Source organism: Sugiyamaella lignohabitans, chromosome B (assembly GCF_001640025.1).
Source record: "Sugiyamaella lignohabitans strain CBS 10342 chromosome B, complete sequence".
Taxonomy (NCBI): domain Eukaryota; kingdom Fungi; phylum Ascomycota; class Dipodascomycetes; order Dipodascales; family Trichomonascaceae; genus Sugiyamaella; species Sugiyamaella lignohabitans.
The window spans coordinates 3749134-3776234 of record NC_031674.1 but is presented as its reverse complement, the minus strand read 5'-3'; the positions used below and the strand labels follow the sequence as shown (position 1 = coordinate 3776234).

At 42.7% G+C, this 27101-nt stretch overlaps 7 protein-coding genes across 7 annotated transcripts; 6 read left to right on the top strand and 1 right to left on the bottom strand.

The window, feature by feature from the left end:
* Positions 1-1337: 1337 nt before the first annotated feature.
* CIT1 (citrate (Si)-synthase CIT1) lies at positions 1338-2531 on the top strand (the record flags this gene model as incomplete). The annotated part of the gene is made up of 1 exon (XM_018880271.1): positions 1338-2531. One exon carries the CDS (start codon positions 1338-1340, stop codon positions 2529-2531), a length of 1194 nt encoding a protein of 397 aa, XP_018738106.1.
* A 1155-nt stretch (positions 2532-3686) lies between these two features.
* Positions 3687-4052, top strand: AWJ20_3265 (uncharacterized protein; the record flags this gene model as incomplete). Its single annotated transcript, XM_018880270.1, has 1 exon — positions 3687-4052. One exon carries the CDS (start codon positions 3687-3689, stop codon positions 4050-4052), a length of 366 nt encoding a protein of 121 aa, XP_018738105.1.
* A 3796-nt stretch (positions 4053-7848) lies between these two features.
* PSP1 (Psp1p) lies at positions 7849-10434 on the bottom strand (the record flags this gene model as incomplete). Its single annotated transcript, XM_018880269.1, has 1 exon — positions 7849-10434. The coding sequence occupies one exon, from the start codon at positions 10432-10434 to the stop codon at positions 7849-7851; it is 2586 nt and encodes an 861-aa protein (XP_018738104.1).
* A 3741-nt stretch (positions 10435-14175) lies between these two features.
* SMT3 (SUMO family protein SMT3) lies at positions 14176-14640 on the top strand (the record flags this gene model as incomplete). The annotated part of the gene is made up of 1 exon (XM_018880268.1): positions 14176-14640. The coding sequence occupies one exon, from the start codon at positions 14176-14178 to the stop codon at positions 14638-14640; it is 465 nt and encodes a 154-aa protein (XP_018738103.1).
* A 2234-nt stretch (positions 14641-16874) lies between these two features.
* Positions 16875-18659, top strand: VBA5 (Vba5p; the record flags this gene model as incomplete). The annotated part of the gene is made up of 1 exon (XM_018880267.1): positions 16875-18659. The coding sequence occupies one exon, from the start codon at positions 16875-16877 to the stop codon at positions 18657-18659; it is 1785 nt and encodes a 594-aa protein (XP_018738102.1).
* A 1859-nt stretch (positions 18660-20518) lies between these two features.
* On the top strand, positions 20519-25540 carry RPO21 (DNA-directed RNA polymerase II core subunit RPO21; the record flags this gene model as incomplete). Its single annotated transcript, XM_018880266.1, has 1 exon — positions 20519-25540. The coding sequence occupies one exon, from the start codon at positions 20519-20521 to the stop codon at positions 25538-25540; it is 5022 nt and encodes a 1673-aa protein (XP_018738101.1).
* A 622-nt stretch (positions 25541-26162) lies between these two features.
* Positions 26163-26906, top strand: SPS19 (Sps19p; the record flags this gene model as incomplete). Its single annotated transcript, XM_018880265.1, has 1 exon — positions 26163-26906. The coding sequence occupies one exon, from the start codon at positions 26163-26165 to the stop codon at positions 26904-26906; it is 744 nt and encodes a 247-aa protein (XP_018738100.1).
* Positions 26907-27101: the final 195 nt, after the last annotated feature.

The window sequence follows — 27101 nt, the reverse complement described above, 5'->3', positions numbered from 1 at the left end:
AATTTGATGAGTAACAACTATGCATTGCTGCAGCTCATGCTGACGATGATGGAATGCAATCAAGGTTCTCAGGTACTGACTGTTGCTACAATAACGCATTTGATTGCCGAACAATGATCGGGTTTATCTGAGCTGGGAACTGGAAGCTGTATATTTCTTACTTCCCAAACCGCTTCGCTACATGGTTTAAATGGAATGGCAGGGATGCCATTCGAAGGTTTTGAGTAGAGAATAAAGCAAGGCGATCCATATGATCCCCATTTAGTAGCCTTAGGTGGTAGTAATACTTTATATTCTTAATGATTACTTTCTCTAATTTTATGGATTTCCAAGAAGAGACAAGAGTCAACATTAGTTGAGTTCATATACTGGTAAGTTCAATTGTTGGTTCTCTGTTCTGGGTCTTTCTTCTTCTTTTTGCTAATTTCCACAATTTTACAGCTTAGAGCCCCGTGGGCCAGAACTTGAATCACACCCTAAACGGCGATCACACTTCCTGGTTATAATACACCTCCAGGGAAGAAATCTAGATGAAGAAGTGTACCAGTCCGCCGACTCGGCTCCGAACCTAATTTAGTTCCGAGGTTCATTCATCATGCACGATAGGTCCTATCTATCGTGGCAAACATTGGTCGATAATTCTATCGATAGCCTGGGGCGGGCTCCAGAAGAAATAATAAATCAACTCTTGGAGTTGATATTTTTCTATAAGTTGCCTCCTCTTGTGTATTAACGGTTCATTAAAAATGTCAGTTAAGAGTTAATTCCACCGATAACCGTATTAGGGGACCTGTTACATGTCCACCCCACTTGGGCGCCGATCCCCCGCACTTGTTCGTGTTCATTGAGTGCCGAGCATCCTCCGACAGCCGCCTATACGGAAGTTCCAAATTTATCCAATCACGTCTAGAATTGAGTTCTAGCGACATATAAATACTTTAACAATAGCTGTCGGTTTGATCAGATCAAGTTCTAATCCTCGGGTTACAGTGTTTATTTATTGCTTAACAAAATGTTTCCTAGCTTCGTTAGAGTTAACGTAAGTATTGAGACGTCGCGACCCATGGATGCGGAAATAGACTGTTCACAAACCGAGAATTTAAGAGACTCGACCACGTTGCGCGAGTCTTCTATCTTCTATACTGCCTAGTAAACTGAATTCGGACTAACAGACTTCGTAGAGATCAGGTATAATAAGGGGAGTGCGTCATGCCTCATCTCTCAAAGATACTCTCAAGGAGGTGATTCCTGCCAAGAAAGAGCTGTTCAAGAAAGTCAAAACAGAACTGGGTGATAAAAAGCTGGGCGATGTCCAAGTCTCCAATTTGTTGGGGGGTATGCGAGGACTAAAGGCTATGCTTTGGGAAGGGTCCGTTTTGGATGCTAACGAAGGTATCCGGTTCCATGGTAAAACCATCAAGGAATGCCAAGAATTCTTACCAAAAGCTGAAACGGGTGGTGAAATGTTGCCTGAGTCAATGCTATGGTTTTTGCTTACCGGAAAGGTTCCCAGTGTTGAGCAAGTTCGAGCACTGTCGGCCGAGCTGGCTGCCAAGGGTGAACTGCCAGATTTTGTCACCAAAACTTTGGACGGCCTGCCATCTACTTTGCATCCAATGACACAATTCTCAATTGCAGTCTCTGCGTTGAATCACGACAGTAAATTTGCCAAGGCTTATGAACGGGGTATTCCCAAATCTGAGTACTGGGAGTACACTTTTGACGATGTCATTGATCTGATTGCCAAGCTTCCTCAAATTGCGGCAAAGATTTACCAAAATACTTATCTAGGTGGTGGTAGATTGCCCGGAGCCATTGATGCCAATGCCGATTGGTCACTTAATTATGCAAATATGATTGGAAAGGGAGACAACGAAGGCTTCGTTGATCTTTTGAGATTATACTTCGCACTACACGGAGACCATGAGGGTGGTAATGTTTCTGCACACACCACCCATCTTGTAGGATCTGCTCTGTCTGACGCCTATCTGTCATACTCTGCTGGTCTCCAAGGATTGGCGGGACCTCTCCATGGATTAGCTGCTCAAGAAGTTCTTCGTTTCGTTCTCGATTTGAAGGAGCAGATCCCAGATAATTACACCCCCAAAGATCTTGAGAATCAACTCTGGTCCGTTCTCAACTCAGGTAGAGTCATTCCAGGATATGGGCATGCCGTTCTTCGTCAACCAGATCCACGTTTCCAAGCTCTTATGGCTTTTGCTGACTCTCGTCCTGAGGTTGCTGCTGATCCCGTCTTCAAGCTCGTCAGAGCTATTTCCGAGGTGGCGCCTGGCGTTCTTACTGAGCACGGTAAGACCAAGAACCCATTCCCCAATGTTGACTCGTCCTCTGGAGTTTTGTTCCATCACTATGGAATTCACGAGACCCTTTATTACACTGTTACGTTTGGTGTTTCGAGAGCTCTTGGTCCTCTTCCTCAACTTATCTGGGATAGAATTCTGGGCCTTCCTATTGAAAGACCCAAGAGTTTGTCGTTGGAGAAGATTGTCGAACTGGTGGGAGATAAATAAATCTTATAAAAAACGAAATATACTTGTAACCTCGCTTCTCGTTGCATTATGCGTTTAACTTCTAAAATATCCATTCAGCGGTTTCAGTTGGAGCCAGCGATCGCATCAGCTACGATTCGGAAATGAAGTAAAGAGGCAACGGTCTGAGGCAGAGCCCAGCCACCAGAAGCCACTAGTTAGACACATAACTTTCATTGCATTATAAAGATGCCTTTAAACTCGAAAGAATAGAATAAATCATGGGGTGGGGGTACAAATTAATAAAACAACAGCTAACATCAGTGCTTAACAACAGCAATAGGAACAACAATGACAATAATTAGAATAATGAGGCCACCAATCAGACACATACGCATCTTCATATCTTTCCACCACATCTGCTTGCGAACACGATTGGCTCCACGACGGAAACCTTGGGCTGAGACGGCAAGGTTATCAGTTTTATCCTGTAAAGAATCGAGACGTTCTCCACGTTCAGCTACTTTATTAACATTCTCGCGCATAATACCTACGGTACTATCAATTTGCTTTTGTAAAGTTAGTTCCAAATCTTCTTCACTTGCAATGAAAAGTTATCAGGCTATTCCAGGGGCAAGCTCTGAGCCTTCGAATATACGTTTCAGATAAAATCGCTGAATAGTACTTACAGCTTGGATAGCAGCAGTTTTGGAGGCACCTTCAGTGGAGCCCCCTTGGGGGATATAAGGATCATATGGAACACTAGAAGACATTTGAGTGATCGTTCGACGAAACTCAGTTACCTGTGATTAATTAAAAAGAAGCTTATGGCAGAATTCAAGTGACAAGCAACAGTAGCAAGTACTATATATTTCTCTCACAAAAAAGGGCCTCACAGTTACTATAAATTATCCCAGTGATCAGTTCAGTGGTTGTGAAATCGGAAGTGCGGGTTACGGAAAGACACGGTTCGTTTAATAATGTTATTTGTATAGCCACCAACCGTATGCTATACAACTGCCAGAGCTGATGAACTCCCAAATGCTGCTGATGGGGCGTGCATACTATGTTAAAACAGCCGCTGACACAAGCCCCACTAAGTCAAAGCAGTAAGTCCGAAAAGTTGCTAAGACGATCGATCAACTGATGTAAATTGTGAAGTAAACATTAGAACAATCGCTTTCAATAACTATTCATATGCTTAAGAGACCAATTCATAGTCTAATCAGACGAATGTCTACGATGCCATTTACCGTTCCTGATACTCCCACTGCTAGAGTCATTGCAGCTAAGATCACATCAAATCTAAAACCAGAACATCTTGAAATTTTCAATGATTCCTCTAAACATGCACACCATGCTGCTATGAGAGGTTCCTCGAATATCACAGAATCGCATTTTCGCTTGGTAATTGTATCTGATATATTTGAGGGCAAAAATGCTCCCTCTAGGCATAGAATGGTGTACGACCTGTTGAAGGAAGAGCTCAGTGCTCCTAATGGTGTCCATGCGTTGCAACTACAAACTAAAACCCCTTCTGAGTTCAGCAAACTGCACCAATAAGTCTTGAGAGCTTTGTTCTTCAAGTTCCTTTTTCCAAAATTGCATTTATTTTGCTTTCTCTGTAAATTAAACAAACATGAGAATTTTCATAATCTCAGGCACAACATGCCAGAAGAAATGTGTTAACCACTAGCTAGCAGAGATATAGCTAGGCCAATGTTGTAATGGAGCGCATAGTATATGTATGGGCTATTATCCAGGGTGTGACATGTTCCTGAATCTAATATTTCATCTTGAGATGCATCATTAGAGTCGCACTGATGAATAAGGATTTGTTTATATATCAAATAGCACACGATGCTACTACAGCTCCACCATCAGAAAGTCTTCGTATTGCATGGTTCGCTGCTTCTGTTGGAAGTAAGGCAGGATCAAAATTAGGAAGGAAGAAAATTTTATCGAGTTCAATTCCCAAGTTGTGTATGGCACTTGACCATCACTCCAATTCGTATCTGAGCCTTCGTTTGACATCCTGTTTATTATATGGTATATCCCTAGTATATGGGTCTCAAGTTAAGTTTCATCTCAATGAGAGCCGGGCATTGTTCAATTTCCTAAACCGAGAATTCTCAAATGATGACCTGCTGATAAATTCATGTGATATGAAGCCAGGAAAGTAAGTACTAGATTTTGTGTACTGTCTATCAGTATCATTCTCTAACAACAAGAATCTCCAATGTCACACTTCATGACCCTCCGGGAATACAGATGTTGTTACCAGACCTACTGGGAGCATTACCTTCAATTGATGCCATGGATGGTGGTTTGGAGTTGAAAACTAGTTGGCAGATGAATTCGAGTGGAAGTTCCAACTATCCTTTTCAACCCTGTATTGTAAATGACACTCCCAAGTCGCATTTGTCTGTATCGGGTTCATTTACAGATGAACTTTCGCTTGCGCTTGAAACCTTACTGCCTTTAAAAATGCAGAATTGTGATGATGAGGATTTAGTTGATGAAGACCCTGGGCTTTGTTTTAACGATATGGGCGAGATTGTTTCCAGTGAGATATTCACGCCTCAGGTAGCACAGCTGAAACCTTATGACAATGTTATTCAATCCGAGGAGGATGGCGTTGACGAAAATGATGAAATCGTGCCTGAGCACCAGTTGATACCTACTGCCTACAGGAAGCGGCCATTCCGCGCCATTAAATATGATTCGGAGAGCATGCTTTCGAATACTCTTTTGGAGAGCAATGAATTAAACTACTTAGCCAATATGAATAGGGCCAAATTCAAGAAGATAGTCTCCAAACGGCGTAAGGTTGACCATAATTTTGCTGCCATTTGTCTTCGGGTAATTGGTCACCCTTTTGATAAGATATTACTTCGGGATGAAGAGCTTCAAATAATTCAACATAACAGAAAATCAACTCCAGGATCCAATTTAGTTGAAGCAGATGGTCCCCGAAATGAATTCCCAAACAACTACCAGATTCGAGCTGATGCTATTATGAACAACGTTGATCAGTTTGAGTTCCCCCGAGACGGTATAGTCAGTAGGGCCAGTAGCATTGAACTAGGTAGAGCAGCATCAGGGAGACTCTCTAGCAGAGCTTCCTCGGGCTATTTTTTTATGAGCCAGATGAGCCAGCGGATTTCCACTGCTGGCAGTTTAAGCGATACTGGAGACTTTGGACTTAGCGATTTTTCCCTAGGACTGGGCGATGATGTTGATGAGGGTGCATTATCATCTTTTCGCTCACTTCAGAGAGATGATGAAGGAGTTGATAGTATCTGTTCTATTGATACTGAAGCGTTGCTGCTAGCCAATCGCCTAAGAAGATCCATTGGTGAGGATGAGAGTATTCGATTTAGTGAGAGCCTGATTTCGTCATCTAGGGAAGAGGCCGCTCGTTCATTTTTACATATCCTCTGGCTCAGTAGTTTTGGCTATACGAAGATTTTTCCAGAATCTATATCTAACGATTTTAGTCTACGATTCACCTAATTTATGAAGTCTCAAGTCGATACTTAGGGTCTGGTACCTAAGAGGGCACTGCCCTGTCTATGCTACTGGTCATTCTCAGCTAAATGTTAAGTTTACATCATGTATGTACATTAATAGTATAAATATTAAAAGTAACAAGACTCTAGGCCCATCCCAACCAAAGGTTAGTTCGTATAGACCGCGAGCAATATACAGGTTCATATCAAGTGCAAATGTACATATTTTTGAAAAGTACTAAATTCATTAACAAACACTAGGAATAATTAAATCTAGTTGGCCTTGGCAACGGCCTTTTGGACGGCATATCTCTTTTGCTTCTTGAGAACGAGAACTTGGAATCTCTCGAAATCAGTCAACTCTCTTCTTCTGGTTCTTTGTGCGATCTTCTTAGCCCAAGCAGAGGCGGCCCACTTGGCATCAATGTCAGCAGCCTCCCACTTCTTAGCAACAGCAGTAGAGCCAGCGGCAAGAGGAAGCTTAGAAATAACGTGAGGAGTCAAGACAACGTGACCGAGAGCAATAGCTTGACGAGGGACACCAGTTTTGGGACCATCGATAAGGACCTAGATTATAGTTAGTATCGAATTTTTCTGATCAAAGATATCAAAGTGAATAAATGCCGACGATGTCTTGAAATTCGAGTAGCTGTTATTGGCCGAGTGGATTATCAACAATAGAATATACACCGAAACATATGAAACACAAATCGCAATGGTATAAAATGAACTGGATGGATCTGTTGTAATATAGTTTCGATTCAATTTTTTCGTACTAGATATCAGGTGTTTGGATCAAGCGTTGTAGTAAAGTAAATGTCGGGAATCGAAGCATTCAGCTCTCTTTGTAGTGTCGTATCTCATCCAGTATCAGCTACTCATTCGAAGATTCAAATCACATCCGTTACACTTGATAATGAATTATCATGTTGACTTACTCTCTTGTGGTCAACAATCTCAACAATGGTGGCAAGCTTGCCAGCATAGTCGCCCTTGGAAACAAGGACAACACGACCAAGCTCAACGAATCTCCAGTTGGCGGCCTTAACAGTGGTCTGTGACGACATTTTTGTGTATTTTTGTGTGTATTGTAAGTTAACGGATCCGTCTCTTGTCGAACTAAGATGTCGATGGATTGGTACTGAACTTGGAGTCACTGAAATGTTTGAGTCGGTTCTGCAGATATCCAAGTGCAGGTGTTGGGAGTAATAACTTAGCGTGACGGTATATTACCTAATTAAGTAATTTATGATAAGAAGCTGAGATTCATCCTCCTTTACTTTTAACCTAACCCTGTTTGATTTTACGAGTAGATATATTCGGAAGATCTTAATCTATGGAGAAGTAGCGATCCGGCAATTAACTGAGTAAGTATAGTATGCCCAGATCTTGGTATTTCACAAGCCGTCCAAAATGATGACTATAATTTGCGATTGAGGGGCCAGCGATCTGGATATCGCCTATCCGCTATAGACGTTGGTCATAATGCGATCAAACTTCAGGTCTGACATGGGTACATTGTTGACAATGGCTAAGGTAATAGCAGTTTCTAACGTGAAGATTTTTGACGATATGGAAATTAATTAGTCAAATTGCGACCAAAATTACATGGTCTACGAATTGTGTATTTGGTCCACAAGAGTATTTGCTTGTAGATTTGTCGTATATATAATCCTTTAGTTAATTTAACTCTACTTGTCTACGCTATTCTAGTCTAATGAATGTCTTCCGATAACTATACAATGGTGGCAAATATAACAATGAAGGCACATCAGCTTCTGGTGTTTTCTTTTTGATCTCATCACAATGGTGTAATAAATAAAATATCGATAAATGACGTTTGCTAATTAGTAAAATGTGTTTGTTGGAGGCGGGGGAGGGGGAGGTCCATACCAATATTGTCCATTGAGCCCTATGGCATTGGGTGGCAAGCTTATAGGCTGGATATTTCCACCATATTGAGGGTACTTTGCTCTCGGGGGGTGGGGGATTGGCTGTGTGAATTGACCACTCGTGGTTACTATAGGCTGCATCAAGGGCATGTATGAGTTTGGTATAGGACCATTCATCTGGCCATTGTAGAGCTTGCGGTTATGCTGGTGGCCCCTGTTATTGACTCCATTATTACCCTCCCACTGGTCAAATGATGGAACTTGATCATAGATCTCTGGGTTAGCTGATAAGCCAGATGGTTGGATGGTCAATGGAGGTTGTTGACGAATCTCAGACGATTGGGATGATCCCGGTCCCAGAAGCTGTGAACTAGCCAAGCCATATTCAGATTGAGTTGGTACGTGTGATTGCACAACACTGCTAGGTGGAGATCCTTTACTTGTACCCGAACCAAGAGGAGCATTACCTGCAGATTTAGCAACATTGGCACCAGAACTAGTGGAAGGAGTGGGCCTATCCATCATTGGGCTGAGTTGATTACCTTTGGTGTCACCGTCAGTAGCGGCAGCAGCAGCAGCGGCTGCCGCGGCAGGGTTTACTGCGCACATCCATATTCTTGTCTTGTAAATACGGAACAATTCTCTTACCAAGTCCCTGAAATCAATACGATGGGTGGCAGAGTAGAAGAATGTCAGCTTGCGTCTGTCCCATTGGTACTCAGCATCAATGACACTCATATCCAACCCTTTTTCTTGAACCTTGTGGACACACATGGATACTGCTTTTTCCTCATCCGACTGCTTACTGGTAATTTGTTGAACTTCATTACTTTGTGCGAATCTTAAAATCTGTTTGGGCATGGTTGTTCCTGGGCCTGAAGAACCAGAGTTAACGGGCATTGAATTTGGATTATGTTGAAGAATAGCCTGTTGTTCCTGGTGTCTAATATACTTAAGCATGCCGGCTTCTTCTGTGGTGACATGATCCTTGACAACTTTACCTAAGTCTCTGCCTCGGTCTGCATCGACAATAACAAGATCATTGACATGGACAACTAAACCTGAACTGTCTGGAATAAAAAAGACATCCAGTCTGCCCGCTTTGAACTGAACAAAGTATAATTTCTTGCTAGGAACTGATATTAAAGAGGAAAGATTTGCGGGAATAGCACTAGACAAGGTAGGTGAACCAGATATAGATGATGGAGAATGTGATCGTGGAGATCTTTGTTGAATTTGCTGTTGTCCTAAGATCGATTCTGAAAGGGTATTTCGACCCAACTTGTCAAATGAAAAATAGTTCTCAATAGCTTCTGTATAGGTTAGCTTTGGAGGGCTATTAACAGCCTGGTCGTGAATCCGAAGGTTCTGAACTTGTTCACCTGTGGACGCTACTGGTGAGGTGGGGTTATTCACCTCACCTTGAAACTGCTGTGATTGGTGTACCTGTCTAAGGTGTGATTGTGGCTTAGTTGTCTGCTGCTGCTGCTGCTGCTGTTGATTTTGATGTTGCTGTTGCTGCTGATGTTGGTCAGCATTAAAGTTTTCACCAGCATATGAATGACGTCGAGAGCCCTCCTTTGCACCAGTACCTGGAATACCACTATTAAACCACAGACTGGGAGGAGTCTGGTAATGAGACGACGACTCTTGCCCAATAGCTCCGTAAATCAAAGATAGATCCTCCTGACCAAGAGAGTTAGGATTGAGAGTAGAGTCATAGTCATCTTCTTCATTGAATGATCCTAACAACTGATGAGACCCAGGTTGTTGTTGATGATGAAGCAACCTCTGATCCGTAGAAAAGCTCAAGGAGCGAAAAGACTTTTTCTGTGAAGGGGGCACTGGAGGCAGAGTAAACTCTTCTCTCGTGGGTGATGCCTGCAACCCGTGCGCCTGAGAGGCAGTTAAACCTGAACTATTCCACAATGGAGCTCCGGTATTGCCAGGAACGCCAGTCGTCAAACTAGCAGTACTTCCTCTACGTAGGCCACTGGCGATAGCTGGAGCATGACCTTGATTTGCCTGGCCACCAGGTCCAATGACACCATCACTGCCAACCTTCAGCCATTTATCTAAATCATTGTTGAAGGGATTAAGATTTGGATTCGACACAGCTGCTGACAGCCTTGGCATCTCCGCTTGACTAGTATTGGATGCAAAGGCATCAGCCAAATCCAGAAATCTTGGCCTCGATGAAAATTCAGCGGCATAAGATGGTCTTCTAGAAGAGGCTGCTGACAGACCACCTCCATTATTACCCTGAGGGCCAACAATTCCAGAAAGAAAATCCGAAGTAAACATGGACTCTCTTCTGGGCTCCTGTAGAAAAGATCTTGTCGAGCCCGAGTTAATATTAGATCCAAAACCAATAAATAGACTATCATCTACACTTGAAGTAGAAGTAGCTACAGGCTTGTGGTTGGGGTCGGAATCCTGCTGAGCCCCAGTTTCGCGTGTCACATTGTTATGGTCTTTCGCAGCAGAAGAATTCGATCCAATGCCGGTTCCATCTTTTTTGGTATCGGCAAGATCGCTCATTTTTTTCTTCTAACGTTTGGATTCGTCCTTTTGCTAATCAAAATTATCACCAAACTGATGTATGTGTTGCCGTCAGTGATCGTTTATAATCAAGTATTAAGGCCAGCCTTAGTAACTTCGGTAGTTCTTGTAATTAGGTGTCCCCTGTTCCTTGTCACTGGCAATTTTATAATGTCTTAAATTCACAGTCCCTGATATAGATAAGTTATCAGTATCTATCAAATTAGTTGCCAATTTTTTTGTTAATAATATTTCTTTCTTTCCCTCTTCTATGCCTCGTGTGATCAAATAATAAATAATTCCATAAATTTTCGTCGATTTTCACTGCCAGTCTATTCATGAGTTAGTAAGTGCCAGGTCAAATCAAATGGCGCAAATCAAGAATATTATCGCTACAATTTCAAGAAAACATATATATAAAATCAACAGCGAAATGAACCCACAACTTCAACCTCACTACTAAACTACAACCTTCTACCCACCAACTACCTCCTCAGCTAGACTCCACATACACTATCTCGTTATCTTCTATTGCCAATTAACCTATTCATTTTTGAGTTTTCATTTCAGCTTATACCATATCAGAACCAAATCTAAAATCGAACATATTTCAGGTTGCCCTAGTTGGCAGTTGTCTCGTTTTAACAAATAACCAGCTGATAATGTGGCGGCGTTGGTATTTTGCAGCTAGCCCCGCGCCGCTAGCAGGGCCCCGCGCGTTGGTCGGCATTAACTGGGGTGATCAACTGAAGGGCGCATTGGCATGCAATGCACGCTGAGTTGAGTATGAAGTAGAGTATGAGCACAGTAGGGTGAGGTGAAAGTGAGGAAAGCAGGTGAGGTGCTACCTGTACGAGGCATACGAAAACTAAGCAAACAGAAACTAGGAATAGACAGACATTGGCTGGTCATATGACTAGAGTGTAGATGCTGTCATACAATAACTGGGTGTAAAAAAATAAGAAAATAGGCGAGAGGTTTCTGGGTGGGAGAAGGTGCATCGAACATGATGAAATCAACGGCTAAATATGAAACGGAATTAGTCTCCGAGTTGCTACCGACCGCAATGCATCATGGCTAATATCTAGGAAAGAATCGAAAATAACTGGTATTTATCTGGTATTTATGGGGTTAATCGGGTATAGTTTCGGGTATTCCAGGGTGTTGTCATGTGTAGTCAAGTTTGGGCAGATATGTCATAGTAAATAGGAGGCATAAACACAGATGAGCCAAGAAATTGATGACGGTGAGAATTCTTATCCAAAAGCCAATAAACTTACGTGCAATAATTAAATAACAAAACTTATTGGAAACCACAAATCATGCCCAGCACGATTACCGCTATAGTATATGTTAGGATGAAGGCCTGTGCTGCGCTGGTAATATGACGTACGCTTGTGCGTTCTGCAACTAGAATAAGCTTTGACAGAGCATATTCCAGAGGGCTCCGTAGAAAAGTGAGCCTGAGAAATAGCACAACAAACACTGGCTACTTACCGACGCGTTATTAGACTTCGTAACGAGGGATAATGGTACTTGCTGTTCAACAGCGAAATGAAGTACTAACAGATTACCCAAGCTAGACAATTGGAATAGTCGGCCGCCTAACTTTCAGTTGGAAAAAAAAACTCGGTCTTGAGTTAGGATTGTGTAGAATGTGTATCCAGCAAAAAAAAAAATAAGGCGAACTTAGCTGCTATTTTGCTATCGAGATTACTCCTCTAGTAGTAATATGGAATATGAAGGTATTGCCAACTTCCAAACTTTGCTAGAGGTGTGGATCTTAGAGTAATTTCTGGTGAATTTGAACTGATTACAACCAATTGTAATTCCAAATTGTTCTAAAGAGATTTGCAATGATTCCGGGAAAAGCTGATTGATTCTTGAGTTTCTTTGAGGTTGATATGCAGCTCGGATCACGTATACCCAGATCGCAGGTGTTCAGGAAGACAATAGCAGGCAAACACTTAATAACAACTCTCAGAAAAAGATGATTCCAAATATCAATAGTGGTCTAGAATCCAATGAGATCCGATAGAGCAAAATTTAGTGAGGTCGATGTGTTTACTGGTTCAACAGGTGCAAAGTGTGTTTCTTTTAGTGTGCAGTGTTTTGCAATTTTTTGACCGGTTTGATAAGTAAGCTGTGTGTCGACTTATTACCGTTGGCGCTGTGTAATAAAATAGATGATTCAAAGCAAAAAGTAAGTGTAAAGAGAAGTAGCAGCCCGATCGATGTTTATATGATCCGATCCAACTAGCAGGCCAGTTTGGTTATATAGAGGTTTTAACGAGATTGATGTACAAAAAATAGGGTCAGCGGTGGTCACAGTATAATGTTAATGCTGGAGGCTTGCTGGACAGTTTTGATTTTAATCTACTATGCATAGCCATCGGCTGAGAAACAAAGTGGAGTCAGCCAACGGTTTAATTGTATCGACCCGAGTCCTCGCAGATGGCGGCTACGTCAATATTTGTGGGGTAACTCAACTCAAATGGGAACAGGCTGCACCTCGTGAGCAATAGGTTGCCGCACAGGGCGTGATCGGTGGGCAACAGGTCGAGTGAGCTGCTTAGCCTTCTGAATTGCTTCGCGGGGTCGGCCCACCACTTTACGCGTTACCCCTCGCCGCAGTACTATAACTTGGTTGGCTCCACAGTCTGCAAAGCTTGTTTCTGCTCCCAGAGCCAATAGTAGGATAAAAACGGGAAATATATTGCCATTGCGCGTTATAAGAAAGCAATTATAGGACAGCAATTATTGAGGTTAGAGCTGGCTGGAAGAAACATAAGTTTCTATGTGAGTGCTAGCTAGGCCCAAGATCTTTGTTTGTCCATCCCCCTTGAGGGCCTGAGATGGTAGTAGAGATATTTAGACTACAAGGATGAGAGTCAAAGAGACATGGTTCGTACTGGCTTCTCTTTGTCTTCTAACCCCTACCTGGTAGCGCGTGACCAAGCCACAAGGATGCCATCTGCAAAGTTGTCAAACCCACATTCATAACCGTGTTTATCGGCAGGTTAATGCATTCGAAATAAGCATAAAACGAAGGGAGAGAATACTGGGAGTTTTTAGTGCCTCCGGCGACTGGGACTCCGCTTCAGATCTAGTGGATCATGTGACAGGAGGATGTTGAGACCGCCGACACCGGCGGGCTAGAGCATAGTAAGAGGAGGCCGAATTGGAGAAAAGAACCCTAGCCACCTCTACCAAAGCATCGGTTCGCTGTATTGTAATTCTTCGGACGTATTCGGGTACCGCCAGCAGGCGGCTTCTTAGTCAACCTACCTAAGCCTAACACATCCCAACCTAAACGTATAAGCTCAGTACATGGTTGGGAGGAGTCATGGTGAGATTAGAGCTATCTGAGGGACCCTGGACTATCACTGCACACAGATCTTGGACACCAAATTATCCAATAAAACCACCTCTACTCGGTTCAAACTCGTCACTCGTCATCTTTCGGTCACCCCAGCCGGCTCGCGAAGCGAGCACAACCAGGTCTGGGCGAAGCCCAGCCGCCGGAGCTGTTCTCCCTCTCCACGATTCTCGCTGTATCTGGTTTGAGCCTCACGGGCTACATTTATTAGGGTAAGGAGGGGGAGTTGATGTTGCTGACGCGACCAGACGCCGTACAGCGGATTTTTGAGAATAATAATAATCTTCACATTAAATAGTGACAGAACACAATCCTCCTCGATAGAAGTCAGGTAATCACAGCCACAACAAGCACTACCAAAAATGTCGACCCCACCTCCTGCTACCCCTCAAGAAGACGCTGCTGTCAAGTCCGATGTTAAGGCGGAGTCTACTGAACACATCAACGTCAAGGTGACTGACGGATCTACTGAAGTGTTTTTCAAAATTAAGAAGACTACCCCACTGAGAAAGGTCATTGATGCTTTCTGCAAGCGTACTGGTAAGGACTCCAAGGCCTTGCGATTCTTATTTGACGGTGAGAGAATCACTGAACAAGACACCCCAGCAAGTGTAAGTATTGGTCTAGCCTCATCATCTTTGTGGATTGTCTTACGGGTTCGATGCCCACTCCCGCTGTTCTTCTGTGCCTATCGAGATAAGAGGCCTTGCGATCGCTGTACTAACAATTGTAGCTGGATATTGCCGAGGGCGATATTATTGAAGCTGTCAATACTCAAGTGGGCGGCTGCTTGTAGACGCGTCCACATGTGTCCGTCGTCAGGTTAGACGTTGCCGTTCTATTCCAAAGATTAGAATTACCTGTGGCCCCTTTGACCGCTATATTTATCAATACACGAGCCTTTGTTATGGTGTTTTGGGAGAGGGGAGGGGGGGGTCTTGTGTGCCTCCGACGGCTGGGGCTCTGCTCCAGACCTCGGGGCTTCTCTTGCTTCGCTCGAGTCGTGTTTGGGCTGGTATACGACCAGGCGAGGGTCCTCATTTTTGTGTTGTTTACCTACACTACGTAACCGCGTATATAGACCGTGGAGGGCGATGACCTTAGATCTCTTACTCTAGATCTATTACAACTCCTGACTATTCACATGTCGATCACGTGATGATAGAGGTACTGTTTGACATTGTGTTGAATCATATTGTCCTGGGTCTAGTGAGCTTTAAAAGTCGTAATAAGTTATTACTAAAAGGGAGCGATAACTTATAGATGCTGTAATTTTAACAAGGACACGAAAGAGCCCACCGGTACGTGACTTGTAATTATATGCTACATATATGCATAACAGTCCCTGCATGGTTACATTGTGTTTTATCTGTGATAAGATAACTTTCTGCTTTTTCGACTTTACCCATTTATAGAAATCGAGTACTTCAGTTTACAGAAAGTGGCAAAAACGATCGAATAGTATAGGATATTTGACGCTATGAACTTCAAATTGGCGTCATCCTCCAATACAGCGCTAAGAAGCGTCAAATGATGACCGGGGCTCCGTAGCACAGACGCATGGATGAGCTGGGGCCTAGACCCCAAACTCGGCCGTCCGATATATGCATCTATGCGACAACTGGCAAAAACCGTGGGGTTAACAGTGAAGAGTCCAATGAGGTCAGAGGCGGCGAAAATGGGACATTTAGACGTACCTTATTTTCTTTTCAAACAGTGTCTTTGTATGATCGGAGATGGTAGCTGTTGGATGTGTTGTTGAGACGATTAAGCCAACCTGCTTATGCACAGGCAGCGTCCAGAAAATTCAAGCAGGTCCCCAATATTTTGATATGGGAAAACGTGCAGAATTCTGCTCCTACTTACTTCTCAACAACTGGACCAGTGATTCCCCTGCGTCAACCAAACTAACTATATCCTCCTGACAGAGTCCTCAACCAATTATCTCAAGATCTTCTTCTAATGAAACGTCGGACATAGGAGTGCAAAAGCCGTCAGAGTTAAAACCTAATCGTCTAAACTCTCAATCTCCCCCTGGCGACTCCTGTGGCTTCTTGGGACGGTGGCAATTTACGGATCGACAATGCAGTGATCTACGCGCCGTTTAGCCTAAGAAATGCTAAAAATGCTAAGTCCGAACAAGAGTTACTTAACTCCACTAGGGTAATTTCCCCACGAAGTTGCGATAACCAGCAGTTATCAAGCCAAATTGCTATTCAAATAACGATTTTTATAAATATTTCTCTTCACATTTGATATGTAACAGAAGGCTTCATAATAGCACCATCTTAGCTACAAGGTTGTTGTATCATTCTGTCTGATTCTTACTTCCTCTGACTGGGGGCCCAATCGCTTCTCCGGTATTAACAAAACCCATACCCTTAAAGACTGTTTGGGGTTATGACTCGACTTAGAACAAAAAAACAAAACATTGGATATTGTGGGCATATAGTGATCGGGCTTCCTAGTCTGTAGGTGATGGGAACAGAAATAAACTGGATCTCCATTATATAAAGAAGGGCTCAAGCCCGGTTGTGACAAGATCTTGTTGTTCAACTCAAAACATTGCAATTGTTTAACTAAAACTTGAACTTGTTATTTGTATTCAGCTCTTTTGACTAAAGAAATTATCGACCAACACTCATTAGGTGTCTATCCATTATCATTATTTGTCTACTTGGAATTAGGCTTATCTCCGAAGTAGTCTCTGGATTCGTGAATTCGTAACTGCCGATACGTTACAGTTACATCTGAAAGTTCCCACTGGCTGCTACCAGTCTGTAGAGGTTTATTATCGTCGATCCGAACTATTCGATCCGAAGTGAGCACGCAGGGAAATTTTTTTTTTCCGGTTAATTTCTTTTCACGCCTTGCAGGAAGCACGGTTGTTTTCATTTTCAACAGTGGAGCTGCAGGTGACCTAATTTATATAAAATAACCCATCCATCTCCGTCTAGCTGATTGCTAGAAGAAATTAGTGAGGTTCGATTAGGTCAGACTTGGACTTTTTTCTTTGTTTTTCTTTATTTATTTATTTGGATCTTTCTCTGTATAGCGCGCCATGGCAACTGATACAGATTCCATTCAAAAGAACAATCGATCTGAGTTTCAGCTCGACAATGAAGTGTCGAGCCTGTCAGAGCCACAACAGTTCGCTCCTGAGCTAGAGAATAACGACGAGGAAGCTCAGAGAGTGAGAACCCATAATACCATTGAAGATGCTGGTGATGGTACCAAAGCATCAGATCAATTATTGCATGGGGTTCCCTTGATTTTGTGCGCTGTGTCCCTTCTGTTGTGCATGTTTTTGGTCGCTTTAGATCAGACTATTATTGTTACTTTACTTTCAACTGTTGGTAATAAGTTCGGTGATTTTGGTAAAATCTCATGGATTTCTTCAGGTTTCTTGCTTCCTACGGCTATTTTGGCTATGAATTGGGGTAAGATTTCCCTTATCTTTGGCCGTAAATATACCATGCTGGTTGCAATTATCTTGTTTGAGGTCGGCAGTCTTATCTGTGCTTTATGCAATTCTATGGATATGCTTATTGGTGGCAGAGTTATTGCTGGTATTGGCGGTGGTGGTATTCAAGTTATGGTATTTGTTATCCTTACCGAAATCGTTTCAATTGAGAAGAGAGGTATAATCCAAGGTTTGGTGGCTATCAGTTTTGCAGTAGCTTCAGTAGTGGGCCCTCTCGTGGGTGGTGCTTTTACTGAGCATGTGTCTTTCAGATGGTGTTTCTATATCAATCTTCCTATTGGAGGTGTTGCATTTGCGTGTATCTGGTGGTTCTTTAACCCACCTCTACCCAAGGGCACCCTCAAAGAGAAGCTTTTGAAAATTGATTATATCGGTACTGTCTTGCTAGCCGTCGGCCTTGTTTTGGTATTGCTTGCTCTTACTTTCGGTAGTATCAGCACTCCTTGGAACTCGGCTCTTGTTATCAGTTTTTTCACCATTGGTGGTGTTGTCGTTGTGGCATTTATTGCTTATAACTTCAGTCTCTCCAAGAACCCCTTACTTCCTTGGGTGGTTGTTCGTGTTTGGCGAGTCGACGTTGTCTGTGTTGCGTTTTTCATGACATTCGGATCTTTCATGGCTGCTGTTTTGTACTTGTCGACCTTTTTCCAAGTAGTTTTGAACGCTGATGCAATGCACTCTGGTATCGATTTGTTACCAATGATTATCCCAGTTGTCTTGTGTTCTGCTTCTGGTGGTATTTTCATTTCCAAGACTGGTATTACCAAGCCAATTGCAATCGCAGGGGCTGTTTTTGCAACTGTTGGTTTTGGATTATGTTCGTTGCTCGATGAGCACTCTTCCTCAAGTAAGCGTATTGGATACTTGATTGTACCCGGTATTGGTGTTGGTTTATCATTCCAATCCTTAACTTTGAATGCCCAATTAGCTGCTCCTAAGCAAAATGGTGGTGTGCTCATTGCAACCTCTATGATTGCGTTCTCTCGTTCCATTGGTGGTGTCATTGGTAGTACTGTTGGTCAAACTATCCAGTCTGTTTCATTCAAAACATCTCTTAAGGAAATCAAGGGTATTCCCTCTACTGTTGACTTGACTCAACTTGTAAACTCACCTGAACTTATTCGTACTTTGCCCCAAGAGGTACAAGGACCCATTATCCAAGCATTTATCAAGGCTTTCCATAGAGTCATGTACTTTGCTATTGCAATGGCTGGAGTCGCATTTATCACTGAACTTTTCTTTACCAATCAGCGAATTCCTATCGGTCAAAAACAGGGTCCCCCAGCTCCTGCCCAACCTGATACCAATAAGCTGGAAAAATCAGATTCCATGTTGGAACCAACTAAGGAGCAGTCTGATTAAAGGACAGTCATAACAAAAACCGAACCTTTAGAAGAAAATCCAAAAAAAAAAAAAAAAAAAAAAAAAAAAACAGAGAGAAAAAGAACTCTTCAAAATTGTGATGTTTATACGGGAGTTTTTAATAATTAAAATTCTTACCTCATTTATCTCGTCTCTACTCATTTGTCTCATCTCTACTCATTTTTATTTATATATATATTTTCGTGTAATAATAATAATAACTTAATGATTAATAAAAACATTTATAGATTATCGGTCGATAGCTGAAGATATTGTCTTATATATATCCAGATCCAGTTATAATCAGACCGACAATCTTGAGTCTTTGACGAATGACCCGGGTCAGTTCTCTCATAATCATTATCATTATAAACTTTAGTGTCCTATGCTATATATACTTTATATACTATATAAACACAATGATTATTCAAGTTACAGTAACCCACGTGATTCGTAGGAAAAAAATTGGTAGACCTGTTGGTTGAAGCTCTGTGTATAGGGTTCTTACACAAATTAGATAGCTCATTTATAACTATTTCTGAGGCACCATCTTACTAGGCTTGCAAAAACCTGATAAGCGCTAGTACTTCAGATCTAACCAACCCCACAGAAATGAATCAGGTGAGCCGCACTCCCGCCACATCAGATTACCCGGCGGGAAAATTGCGTACATTCCAGCACGGCGATATTTCTGGTGTTGTGGGTTGGGGGAACGCTGTGGAAACGACCAAACGACGACAAATTCACACTTCAATCGGGGTTGTCGCACTATTGACGCAATTTCACTTCCACTTGTTGTATATCGAACCAGCAACAGGGACAACGAGACCAGTTTCTAGTTTAGATTGGGCTTTAGAGATACCAGGAGGTACTTGGACAGAGAAGATATTTGCCCGTGGGATTTCGTCGTCCGGTTAGTCAAGTGAGGTTCTGTTGCTGTTTTTCGTTGGTGAGAGAGGCGAAAGGCGAAAGGTGACAAGATTTGAAATCTGGCTCATACTTGGTTGTGTTGAGTGTAGATTAAAAGGAAGCAGTCAATCTAGCTGAACTTGTCCCATATACAAGGGACACGATTTAGTTGAAATAACGACCTCATTGCTGGAACGGCATTGATCATTGATCGTTGGCGCGTCTTACAAATCGGCATTACTTGTTCAGCTGGAACTCGGTGAAAAGAAAAAAAAACAAAAAGAAGGAAAAAAAGTCGACCTTTTTGCGACAAGTCTAGATAATTTCAAAAAAAAAAATTACACAAAAAACAATAGCCATTCAAAAGTCAATACTTAGTACGATATTGGGTGTTTTTCAATCGATCTATATCTGACATTTGCTTACACAAACTATAAAAAAGCATTACTTCGAAAATCAAAAAAAAAGATATTATTTATCCAACACATAGCATTGTTGAGTTGAATCATGAGTGGTGCTCAATTTCCCTACTCGAGCGCTCCTTTGCGTACTGTCAAAGAGGTATGGTATACTTTTCTGGATATTCACGCTTCACAATGGTAGATGCGAATGCATGATTAAACTAACACAAACTAGGTCCAATTTGGCCTTCTCTCTCCAGAAGAAATCAAGGCTATTAGTGTGGCTAAGATCGAATACCCGGAAACTATGGATGAGACTAGGCAAAGACCTCGGATCGGTGGTTTAAACGACCCCCGACTTGGATCGATTGACAGAAATTTCAAGTGTCAAACTGTAAGTTGTGATTGAAGAAAGATGCTATGTTATGGGATCTTCGATGCCGTGGTGAAGGTATTTAGGGCATTGGTCCAAGTTCCTTCATTTAATCACTAAGTGTAATCATTATATTTCACGATTTTTGAGCTAACAATGATCAGTGTGGCGAAGGAATGTCTGATTGTCAGGGTCACTTTGGTCATATTGAACTTGCAAAGCCTGTCTTCCATATCGGATTCATCACCAAGATTAAAAAGATTCTGGAGTCGGTCTGTTACCACTGTGGTAAGCTGAAACTTGATGAAAGCAACCCATTGTTTGCACAAGCAATCAAGATTCGTGATCCAAAAAGACGGTTCAATGCAGTATGGTCATTGTGTAAGACAAAGATGATCTGCGAAACCGATGCTCCCACAGATGACAATTATCAACTTGCCAAGGCGACGGGTGCCGTTCCATTTAGCCATGGCGGATGTGGTAATACGCAGCCCACCATCAGAAGGGATGGTTTAAAACTTTGGGGAACTTGGAAGAGAGATAAGAATAGTGAATACGGAGATACGCCAGAAAAGCGTTTGCTAAGTCCTAGTGAGGTTTTGAACGTCATGAAGCACATTCCCCCCCAAGATATAGTAAAGTTGGGATTGAATGAGGATTATGCCAGACCAGAATGGATGATTATCACTGTATTACCTGTACCTCCTCCTCCAGTACGGCCCAGTATTGCGATTAATGAAACAGCTCGTGGTGAAGACGATTTGACGTATAAACTGGCAGATATCTTGAAGGCCAATGGAAATGTGCAGAGATGTGACCAGGAGGGTGCCCCTGCGCACGTTATTAACGAATTTGAGTCTTTATTGCAGTATCATGTTGCTACTTATATGGATAATGATATTGCTGGTCAACCTCAAGCGTTACAGAAGTCAGGTCGTCCAGTTAAATCAATTCGTGCTAGACTTAAGGGTAAGGAGGGCCGTTTGCGTGGTAACTTGATGGGTAAGCGTGTCGATTTTTCGGCTCGTACTGTTATTTCTGGTGATCCCAATCTTGATTTGGACCAAGTTGGTGTACCAAGAAGTATTGCTAGAACCTTGACATACCCCGAAATTGTCACTCCATACAATATTCACCGCTTGACTCAGCTGGTACGAAACGGACCCAATGAACACCCTGGTGCTAAGTATGTGATTCGTGATACTGGCGAAAGAATTGACTTGAGATATCATAAGCGAGCTGGTGATATAGCACTTCAATATGGCTGGAAGGTTGAGCGACATATCATTGATGATGATCCTGTGCTGTTTAATCGTCAACCATCGTTGCATAAAATGTCCATGATGGCCCATAGAGTAAAGGTTATGCCGTATTCCACATTCCGTCTAAATCTATCTGTGACTTCGCCATATAATGCTGATTTCGATGGTGACGAAATGAATTTGCATGTTCCTCAGTCGGAGGAGACCAGAGCTGAGTTGTCCCAATTGTGTGCTGTGCCGTTACAAATCGTATCTCCTCAATCTAATAAACCTGTCATGGGTATTGTACAGGATACATTGTGTGGAATTCGAAAAATGACTAAACGTGATACGTTCATCGAGTACGAGCAGGTCATGAATATTTTGTTCTGGGTTCCTAATTGGGATGGTGTGGTTCCTCCTCCCGCAATTCTCAAGCCTAAACCGCTATGGACCGGTAAACAGATGGTCTCATTGACAATTCCAAAGGGAATTTTCTTGCAGCGCTTTGATGAAGGAAACCCACTAATCAGTCCCAAGGATAACGGTATGCTTATTGCAAAGGGTGAGATTATGTATGGGTGTGTTGATAAGAAGACTGTAGGTGCAACCGGCGGTGGCTTGATCCATACAATTATGCGTGAAAAGGGCCCGAAGATTGCTGCCGGCTTTTTCGGAAATGTTCAAAAAGTTGTCAATTATTGGCTGCTTCATAACGGTTTCTCCATTGGTATTGGTGATACCATTGCCGATGGTGCAACCATGAGGGATATTGCTAATACTATTGCCGAGGCCAAACAAAAAGTGCAAGAGATCATTAACGAAGCTCAAGCAAACAAAATGTCTCCGGAACCAGGTATGACTTTGCGTGAATCTTTCGAACACAATGTCAGTAGAGTATTGAATCAAGCTCGTGATAATGCTGGTCGTTCGGCTGAGTTGTCCTTGAAGGAGTTGAATAATGTTAAGCAGATGGTAGTATCTGGTTCTAAAGGTTCGTTTATTAACATTTCTCTAATGTCGGCCTGTGTGGGCCAACAGATTGTCGAGGGTAAGCGTATACCTTTTGGTTTTGCCGATCGAAGTTTGCCTCACTTCACGAAAGATGATTATTCTCCTGAGTCGAAGGGATTTGTGGAAAATTCTTATCTTAGAGGATTAACTCCACAGGAGTTCTTTTTCCACGCCATGGCTGGTCGTGAGGGTCTTATCGACACTGCTGTCAAGACTGCTGAAACTGGTTATATTCAGCGTCGTCTAGTTAAGGCCTTAGAGGATATCATGGTTCAATATGATGGAACTACTCGAAACTCTTTGGGTGACGTTATTCAATTCATTTATGGTGAAGATGGCCTTGATGGTACCCAGGTCGAAAAACAAACCATTGATACTATTCCAGGTGCCGATGAGGCCTTTGAAAGAAGATATAGAATCGATGTCATGGATCCCCAAAAGTCGATCAAGCCTAGTCTACTCGAAAGTGGCAACGAGATCATTGGTGATTTGGAAATTCAAAAGGTTCTTGATGTTGAGTACAATCAACTGTTGTCTGATCGTAAAATGTTACGAGACTTTGTGTTTACTGATGGTGACCACAACTGGCCTCTGCCAGTTAATCTTCGTCGTGTTATTCAAAACGCCCAGCAAATCTTCAACTTGGATCGTTCAAAAGCTAGTGATTTAACTATTCCCGAGATTGTCCATGGTGTTGAGGAGCTAGCGACTAAGCTGATTGTTATCCGTGGTGAAGGTGAACTACTTCGGGAAGCCCAGGCCAATGCATCTTACTTATTCCAATGTTTGGTTCGCTCGAGACTGGCCTCGAAACGTGTCTTGGAAGAATACAAGCTTAACAAGGCTGCATTTGATTGGGTCTTAGGTGAAGTTCAAACTCAATTTGCGAAGTCCTTGGTTAATCCTGGTGAAATGGTTGGCGTTGTTGCTGCTCAAAGTATTGGTGAACCTGCTACACAGATGACGTTGAACACATTTCACTATGCCGGTGTGTCGTCTAAGAATGTTACGCTTGGTGTTCCCCGTCTTAAGGAGATTCTCAATGTTGCTAAAAATATCAAGACTCCTGCCCTAACTGTGTATCTGGAAAATGACATTGCTTCCGATATTGAAAAGGCTAAGGTTGTGCAATCTGCTATTGAACATACTAGTTTGAAGAATGTTACAACTGCTACTGAGATTTACTACGATCCGGATCCACGTACCACTGTAATCGAGGAGGATTTGGATACGGTTGAAGCCTATTTCTCTATCCCAGATGAGGCTGTTGAAGCAAGTTTGCATAAGCAATCTCCTTGGTTGCTTCGTCTAGAACTGGATCGTGCTAAGATGCTTGACAAACAATTGACCATGAGTCAAGTAGCTGAAAAGATTTCTGAGAGTTTTGGTGAAGACTTGTTTGTGATGTGGTCTGAAGATAACGCTGATAAGCTTATTATTAGATGTCGCGTTGTTCGTGACCCTAAGACTGTTGAGGAAGAAGGCGAAGTTGAAGAAGATCAGATGGTGAAGGCTATCGAAGCACACATGCTTGAGGCTATCACTTTGCGAGGTGTGCCAGAAATCTCTAGGGTGTTTATGATGGAGCACAAGAGGACTGTTCCTGACCAGGCGACCGGAGACTTCCAGACGCGTATGGAGTGGGTTTTGGAAACTGACGGTATAAATTTGGCTGAAGTTATGTCTATTGACGGTGTTGATCCTTACAGAACGTATTCCAATTCCTTTGTGGAAGTCTTGTCTGTACTTGGTATTGAGGCTACCCGATCTGCATTGTACAGAGAGATCTTGAACGTTATTGCATTTGATGGTTCTTATGTCAACTATCGTCATATGGCATTGTTGGTCGATGTTATGACTTCGAGAGGTCACCTGATGGCCATTACCCGTCATGGTATTAACAGAGCCGATACTGGTGCATTGATGAGATGTTCGTTTGAAGAGACTGTCGAGATTCTCTTGGAGGCTGCTGCAGTGGCCGAGCTGGATGATTGTAAGGGTGTTTCAGAGAATATCATGCTTGGACAGATGGCACCTTTGGGTACAGGTAGTTTTGATGTCTACTTAGATGATGAAGCTTTGAGTACTTTACCTGTTGATTATTCTGCAATGGGACAAGAGGCTTCTAGTGCTTATCCTTCAAACACAGGACTTGCTGATGGTGCTGCTACTCCTTACGATGCCCGCTCACCACTTAATGATAGCCATGTTGGTATTATTGATAGCAGTGCGGCGTTCTCACCGTTAGCACAGTCTGGATTGGGCGATGATCGTGGTGGATTTACCGAATATGGTGGAGGCTTTGGCCAGTCACCATTTGGCGCTGGCATGGCTTCTCCTGGTTATGCACCCACCTCGCCTTTCTCGACCTTTGGTGCTGCTTCGCCTGGTTACATGGCAGGTGCTGCAAGTCCTGCATTTGCACCCACGAGCCCTGGATTTACTGGTGGAGCCACCTCGCCCGCTTATAGTCCGACTAGTCCATCTTACAGTCCTTCAAGTCCGGCTTATAGCCCTACCAGTCCTTCTTACAGTCCTACGTCTCCATCGTACAGTCCTACAAGCCCCTCGTACAGTCCCACCTCACCCTCGTACAGTCCAACTAGTCCCTCATACAGCCCGACCAGTCCTTCTTACAGCCCGACCAGTCCCTCTTACAGTCCGACTAGTCCTTCATATAGTCCGACAAGTCCTTCTTACAGTCCAACTAGTCCATCTTACAGCCCTACTAGTCCTGCGTATAGTCCGACAAGTCCAGCTTACAGCCCTACGAGCCCTTCATATAGCCCTACAAGTCCTTCCTACAGTCCGACCAGTCCATCATATAGTCCGACCAGCCCTTCCTACAGTCCCACTTCACCTCAATATTCTCCAACATCTCCTCAGTATTCGCCTAATTATGGCAATGGTAATACCAACAAGGACGATAAGAAGAGTAATTGATAGCAGCGATAAAAATTGCATAAAACTGCTGTTTTCATTATGAAAAAAAAATTTAGATTAATTATAACAAGAACACTTGGAACAATACTCGGTGCTTCTTTTTTTTGGTGTGGAATATTAAGGTGGGGAAAAAAGAGTATTATCGCAAGATGATAATTGTTTCTGTTAGAAGTTTATGTACAGACTAGAAATATATATTTCGGAAATGACGGAGGATTAGCTACCGGCTGCAGTGAGTCGGTGCCGGTGAGTCGGATCTAGATCTTGTAAAATAGCTCGATTGACTAATACTTTTTATGAAAATCCTGATGTTTGGGGGACTATTGACGGATCATGATGTATCCGCGTCGGATACGTTTGCGCGGATTTCGGATATTATGCACGCCTGAGGCTCTTAACGGAGATATTCACAACCGCATCGGCTCTAACGCACGACCTAATCCCTTGCAGCTGCTATAACATACTGATGAGATCATTCTTATCGGCCACAGTTAAAAGTATAAATAGACGAATACTTGGATGACAATCTACAGTAAAAAATATTCTCAGCAAATAAATACAAATACACTTGTAACAGGACGTGTTAACTGAAAGATAGACAGATTTATTCGAAAATTTGATAATGTCACTATCTGGAAAAGTTGCTATTGTGACAGGCGGCACTAAGGGCATTGGTCTCGCTGCTGCTTTGACCCTTCGATCTCTCGGAGCCTCTGTGGTTGTAACGTATGGATCAGATACGGCAGCTGCTGAAGATGCGGTCAAAGCGTTAGGTGGTTCCGAGCACAGCTTGGCGGTTAGATCAGACGCTGGTAATATTGCAGATATTCAGAAATTGGTTGACGCAGTTGTTGCCAAGTTCAAAAAAATCGATATTGTTATTAACAATGCTGCTCTTATGACCTCTGAAGCTCCTTCTGACATTACTGAAGAGTCTTACGACCGTGCTTTCAACACCAATGTCAAAGGTCCTCTTTTCCTCACCAAACTGGCAATCCCTCATATCTCGGATGGCGGAAGAATCATTTTCATCTCTACTAGTTTGACAGCTGCCAGTGCCATTTTGCCTAAATATGCTTTATATGTTAGTACCAAGGGCGCCATTGAACAATTCAGTCGTACTGCGGCTAAAGAATATGGTGCCAAGGGTATCACAGTCAACACAATTTCACCTGGCCCAACTGAAACTGATCTCTTTATTAATGGCAACAGTGACCAGTCTATTGGCATGATTAAAAATCTTACTCCTGCCAAACGTCTTGGTCAACCTGACGATATCGCCAAAGTGTTAGCGTTCATCGCATCCCCAGACTCTGCCTGGATTAATGGCCAAACCATCAAGGTGAATGGAGGTTTTGTTGTTTAAATTTAGCGAATAGCCGGCTCGTTCACATAATGTAAAGTGTCATTATAATATACATCTTGTCGATAGAGATCTTAATAAATAGACTTTGAGCTACCACTCTAGGCGAGAGGACCAAACTACTGCTTTCTTCCTTCGAGGAGACGCCTGGTCCCCTTGTTTGGAGAGCGCTTTTACAAATACTTCGGCCGAAATACC